The sequence below is a fragment of the Grammomys surdaster genome, unplaced genomic scaffold, assembly GCF_004785775.1.
Source record: "Grammomys surdaster isolate TR1022 unplaced genomic scaffold, NIH_TR_1.0 125767, whole genome shotgun sequence".
Taxonomy (NCBI): domain Eukaryota; kingdom Metazoa; phylum Chordata; class Mammalia; order Rodentia; family Muridae; genus Grammomys; species Grammomys surdaster.
In genome coordinates, this window is record NW_021620598.1 from 1341398 (window position 1) to 1347397 (window position 6000).

The following is a 6000-nucleotide window of genomic DNA, read 5'->3' on the forward strand; positions in this document are numbered from 1 at the left end:
CTGTGGGACAGCCTCCTCTGTAAGTTTGTGTCCTCCCTTGTAGGCCTGCAGGCTGGATGTCCTCCACACTGTGAAATACATGACTGGGTTGGTGCTATATAGCCCAGGCTGGTCTGGAACTATGTAGCTCAGACTCACTTGAATTTTTCCATTCTCCTGCCGCAGCCTTTCCAATGTCATGTTCACACACCTCCACACCAGCCTGGAATGTACATTTTTAGGAACCACTGGAAAAGGACAATAGTGTGGTCTCCAGAACACATGGAGGGAAAATCTGGAGCAAGTAACTGTGACAAAGGGCTGGGTATGCATGTGACTCTCCCCGGCCACAGGTGAGGCCAGTGTAGCCTCAAAGACTACAGGAGCACTCGGGTGGCACATCTAGGAAGGGCATCAAACACAGAGGGCTATCCTGAACAAATGCTTGGATTGTGGACAGAGTGTTCAAGGCTTCAATTGTCCCCAGTGTAATGCCAACAAGGGGGAAGGGCAGGGATAGTTTTCTGATGAATGATTACACTTCCCAGCTTCCTCTTGTGGACTAGGAAGTCATTTCTATCTCTGTAAGGGACTTTTTCGCCTGTAGCCATTTGGCCACTTGTACATGTGGGTGACAAAATGCCCCCTCATTTTTTTTTTTTTTTTTTTTTTTTTTTTTTTTGGTTTTTCGAGACAGGGTTTCTCTGTGTAGTCCTGGCTGTCCTGGAACTCACTCTGTAGACCAGGCTAGCCTCGAACTCTCGAACTCAGAAATCCACCTGCCTCTGCCTCCCAAGTGCTGGGATTAAAGGTGTGCGCCACCACTGCCCGGCTTATGCCCCCTCATTGTTAATAAACACGATCCTACCTAAGGTCAGACCAAGGTTCTTTCTGTCTTCTCTCCCTCTACAGCTGCTTTTTAATAATCTAACAAAGAGAGAACATGCAAGGGCTAAAGTTATGTTTTAGGTTTAAATTACTGTGGTCAAGAGACCTATTTAGGGCTGGAGAGATGGCTCAGCGGTTAAGAGCACTGACTGCTCTTCCAGAGGTTCTGAGTTCAATTTCCAGCAACTACATGGTGGCTCACAACCATCTGTAATGGGATCTGATGCCCTCTTCTGGTGTGTCTGAAGACAGCGACACTGTACTCACATAAATAAATAAATAAATAAATAAATAAATAAATACAGAGAGAGGAGAGAGAGAGAGAGAGAGAACTATTAAAAAAAAAAGGGGCTGGAGAGATGGCTCAGTGGTTAAGAGCACTGACTGCACTTCCAGAGGTCCTGAGTTCAAATCCCAGCAACCACATGGTGGCTCACAACCATCTGTAATGGGATCTGATGCCCTCTTCTGGTGTGTCTGAAGACAGCTACAGTGTATTCATATATAATAAATAAATCTTAAAAAAAAAAAAAAAAGAAAAACCTCTAACCTGTAAGCCCCACTTGCCCCAGGACAGATAACTTCCTGGAATGCTGGAGGCTGTTGTCCGTGTAAGATAACTTCTGCAAACAAGCTTGGTAGCCCCAACTGCACAGGATGTTTTGATCACATATAGGTGAGAGGTATGTATATAGGCAGGAAGTATGTCAGGATGTATGCTTGCCTTCAGTGGATGAAGACTGAAAGTACATAACCTTGTGGGCTTTGCCTTTGTAAGCATTTTGGTGTCATAGTCTGGGAATTCTGGGTATGGACCTAGCTAGAGTCCATTGTCCTGGCCATTAATAAAGCTTGCTTCAAATTTGTCTCAGAAATTGTGACAGTGGTCCTATTCCTGGCCACTGGTATAAACAGACATTGTGAGTTATGAATGACTCTGGGTCCTTAGGGCTTTTTGTTTGCTTGAGACAGGGTCTCTCTATGTAGCCCTGGCTGTCCTGGAACACTATGTAGACCAGGCAGCTGCCCACATGCAGCCCTCTGTTTTGAGTCTGACTTTGGGAAGGAAAGTAGCTAAGTACTGCCCTTGGGTACCCTAGTTTGGGTTAGGATAGGGAACATAGCAATTACTTATGAGTCCCTGCATGGCACCAGGCTTGGATTCACGAGAATATGGGCCCCATCTTTGCAATGCCGATGCGGTACTGAGAATCCAGATGGATAGGCTACGGCAGGGAGGCAGTGACAGGGACAGAGCTGGCTGATAGGCTGCTTGAAGGTTTCTGCTGCTTTCCATGCAGGAAGAACATGGACTTTGAAAGTGTGGATGCCAGAAGATGCTGCTTAAAGAGAAAAAGGTGCAGGAGTCTCCTGGAGGGAGAGGATGGAAAAAGGAGCTAAGCTTTAGCCATCCAGGGCAGCGGTGTCAGGTTGCAAGTCAGAAGACAGGTATCTCACTCTATCTCCAGTAAACTGCAGTTCAGAGTTACAAATGGCTTTTACTACATTGTTCTTTTGAGGCACAGTAGCTGTTTCTGCTACCAAAACACAAACGCACAGCTGTCTGATTTATTTATGTAACTGCCCTCACCTGAACCCCGAACACACAAGAGAGCTCCATTCATCTTTTTAAAAATATGAATCTGGGTAGGTAGTGGTGGTTCATGCGCCTTTAATCTCAACACTTGGGGGCCAGAGGCAGGTGGAGCTCTGAGTTCGAGGCTAGCCGATCTACAGAGCAAGTTACAGGACACTCAGGCCTACACAGAAAAAACAGCCTCGAACACACACACACACACACACACACACCCCGCATAGACCCTTTGGAGACACACACACACACACACACACACACACCCTTTTTACTGGATCCGTAGGAAGGTGTTACGGTATTGAACCTAGCCAAGCTCGAACACACACACACACTCACACACACACCCCCGCATAGACCCTTTGGAGACACACACACACACACACACACACACACCCTTTTTACTGGATCCGTAGGAAGGTGTTACGGTATTGAACCTAGCCAAGCTCGAACACACACACACACACTCACACACACCCCCCGCATAGACCCTTTGGAGACACACACACACACACCCTTTTTACTGGATCCGTAGGAAGGTGTTACGGTATTGAACCTAGCCAGGCTCCATGCTCGGTTCCAGGAGCACACACTCTCTCTTCCCTACGCCCTTCTGGTCGGTCACACTTTAGAAGTGGAACTGAGGCTCCAAGGACTAGACCAGGGTAAGCCGCCATGGAACAAGGGGCTCAGCTCCATTGCCTTTCCACAGACCAGCTCTGCCAATACCCGCAGCTTTCTGGGAGTCCCTGCACGCTCTACGCTCGCACTGGGCTTCCCGGCGTTCTTGTGAACATCCGGGTCACTGTCTCATACGGACCAATGAGCGGAGGCCCTAGAGTCAGGGGGCGGGCCCTAGGCGGTACAACATGGCGGCGCTCAGCACGCAGCTTCCGTGACCTGTAGCCGCGCGTCTGTGTTTGTAGCTGAGCTGGGGTGGGCGCGGGCACCTCCGCGGGGCAGCAGCCGGAGAGGGAGCCATGGGGACTGTGCACGCCCGGGTGAGAGGCCCCGCGGCGGCTGGGCGGGACGCGCGCGCCTGCGCCTGGGGCAAGGGCGGCAGCGAGGGTGTGGGAGCTGCTTTGGGCCCGAGGCTGTCGCGGTCGGGAGGGCGGTGGTGACTTGCACAAGGTCATTCCGCGGAATTTTCCCGAGTGACCTTACAGCACCGGCCTCGATAGGACCACGGCATGGAAGAAGGGTCTGTCAGAACACAAGACACAACAAGTTGTTTTGCAGTCTTGTTTTACAGTTTCCAGTTACTATTAGGTGCATGAGTGTTCGCATGTGTGTATGTGCACTTTGTGTGCAGAGCCTGTGGAGGCCAGAAGGGGGCAATGGATCCCCTGAAATTGTAGTTCCGGAGGGTTATGAGCCTCCTTGTAGGTGTCAGGAACCACTCTGGTCCTCTGCAAGAGCAGCAGGTGCTCTTACTTGCTGAGCCCAGTGCTATTGCTTTAAAAATTGTGTGTGTGTGTGTGTGTGTGTGTGTGCGCGCGCGCGCGCACATATGTGTGGCCATGTAGAGGTCAGAAGACAACAGTTGGAATGAGCGTTCTTCTTCTCCTATGTGGAGTCTGGAGACAATCGAACTCTGGTGATTAGGTCCTAGGGACAAGCTCCTGTACCTGCTGAGCTGTCATCACTTTTGAATTGGCTTTTATTTGCCACCTGGAATTGGGCAGCATCTTGTTCTATACAACAGAATGACCTTCCTTCCCATCCATGGGCAAAGCAAACCATAAAAGAAACTTGTCCTGTCTCAGCATCTACTCCTCCCCTGTCTCTGCCTTTGTAGCCCAGGCTGGCCTCATATTAGTAGTCTTGTCTAAGCTTCTGAGGGCTGGAATTACAAGCATGTGTCCGTATCCTTGGCTCAGTTACTGTCTTTGAATCCTTGATTGTGGCTTTTTTGAGGTTTTTGCAGTTCTCTTCCCCATGTCTCCTATGGTCTGATGAACAAGTTAGTTACTGCTTAGGGACACAGAACTCCTTCATAACCCACTCCAGTGTAAGGGGAGGGGCAGTGTAGTACCTTAGTTCCAATCAACAGCCAATGTCTGTTACTGAATAAGTAGTTGGATACTTCCTGCCAAACTTTCCTTTTTTAAATTGTTCCCCCAAAGCCAGAGAATGTTACAGATCCTCTGAATGCCCTAAAATCAAGACCCATGGCGTCCTGGAGCCAGCACCACACAGAGTGGACACCATCACTTGCCCTGTGACACATTTTTTGGTAGTGTCCCTTAACTTGCAGTAGCACTTAGCACAGGCATCTCTCACAGGGCTCTTTCCCACACCACTGCACTAGAGACACACTCTTCAAACTGTCCTGTTGCCCTGGGTTCATTCCCAATCCAATTGCTCATGGCCACACCCATCTTTACCTAGAAAAATAGTCACATCTCTTAGAACTCAGGTTTAATTACTTTTCCAGTACCTTCCTGAATACTGCAGAAACCTATTAGGCAAGCTCCTCCCTAGCAACACACTTACCCTCTGGGCAAGCACTCGGTGAGCTATATCCATAGATATCTTTAAATGCTTTCCTTCACTAGGCTGTCAAGGCCAGCCTTGAGCTCAGTCTATAGTCCAGGCTGGCCTTGAATTTGGAATCCTTCCTACCTTTGAGTAACTGAGTTTACAGATCCAGTAGCTAGGCATGGTGCTACACACCCTTAATCTCAGCACTCAGGAGGCACGCGCAGTTGGATCTGTCTTGAGTTCAAGCCCAGCTCTGTCTACTCAGTGAATTTTAAGCCAGCCAAGACCATATAGCGAGGCTCTGTCTGTAAACAAACAGTATGTGGTGAGTGAATCTCCAGTAGTAAACAGTTCCTGGAGGATACCGAGCTATGGCAGAAGTGTGAACCACAATAACATCTGCCCTCCAGATCGTGGGGCTTGGTGGTCTCTAATGAACTTTTTTTCATGCTTTGCCGTGTCAGGAACCATCGGAATCTTTTAGAATAATGGAATGCAAACTTTGCTCATACAAGGCGTATTTGCCAACTGTTGGGTTAAGACTGGATCCACATGCACGTTCCTCCTTTGCCTAATGTCATACTTAGAAGAAGTTAATATAGTGTTTTAGTTTTAAAAATATTAACAGCAGAAAACCAATAAATAGCAACACAAATTAATGTATAATTTGTCATCCATGGTAAGTGCCCATATTGGCATGTAACCAATGCCAGCCTGAGTGCCAGGCATTTATTTCTTTCCCCCTCACTAAGTAAAAGAGCAAAAGAGAATTACATTTAATCAGTATCTCATGAATAGGAATTGAGTACAAAAAGAAGAAAAGAAACCATCTGAAGTCACAAATTTCTAACATTTAAGAGATGTCCCTTTGGACCCAAGCATGGTAGCTGTAATCCCAAAAAGTTGGGGGGTTGGAAGCAGGATCAGAATTTCAAGACTGTTCTTGGCTATTTAGTGAGTATGAAACCATCCCTGGGTACATGGTATGTGAGACCCTGCACCCTGCACACATGGGTTCTCGTTCTCTCTCTCTCTCTCTCTCTCTCTCTCTCTCTCTC

At 48.0% G+C, this 6000-nt stretch overlaps 1 protein-coding gene across 1 annotated transcript in view; it reads left to right on the forward strand.

Moving 5' to 3' along the window:
• Positions 1-3318: 3318 nt before the first annotated feature.
• Positions 3319-6000, forward strand: part of Samm50 (SAMM50 sorting and assembly machinery component) — a 24626-nt gene continuing 21944 nt past the window's right edge. The window contains exon 1 of the mRNA XM_028788727.1: positions 3319-3459. Within this exon, the coding sequence (XP_028644560.1) occupies positions 3439-3459 (21 nt within the window). The 5' untranslated portion in view covers positions 3319-3438. The remainder of the gene's footprint in view (positions 3460-6000) is intronic.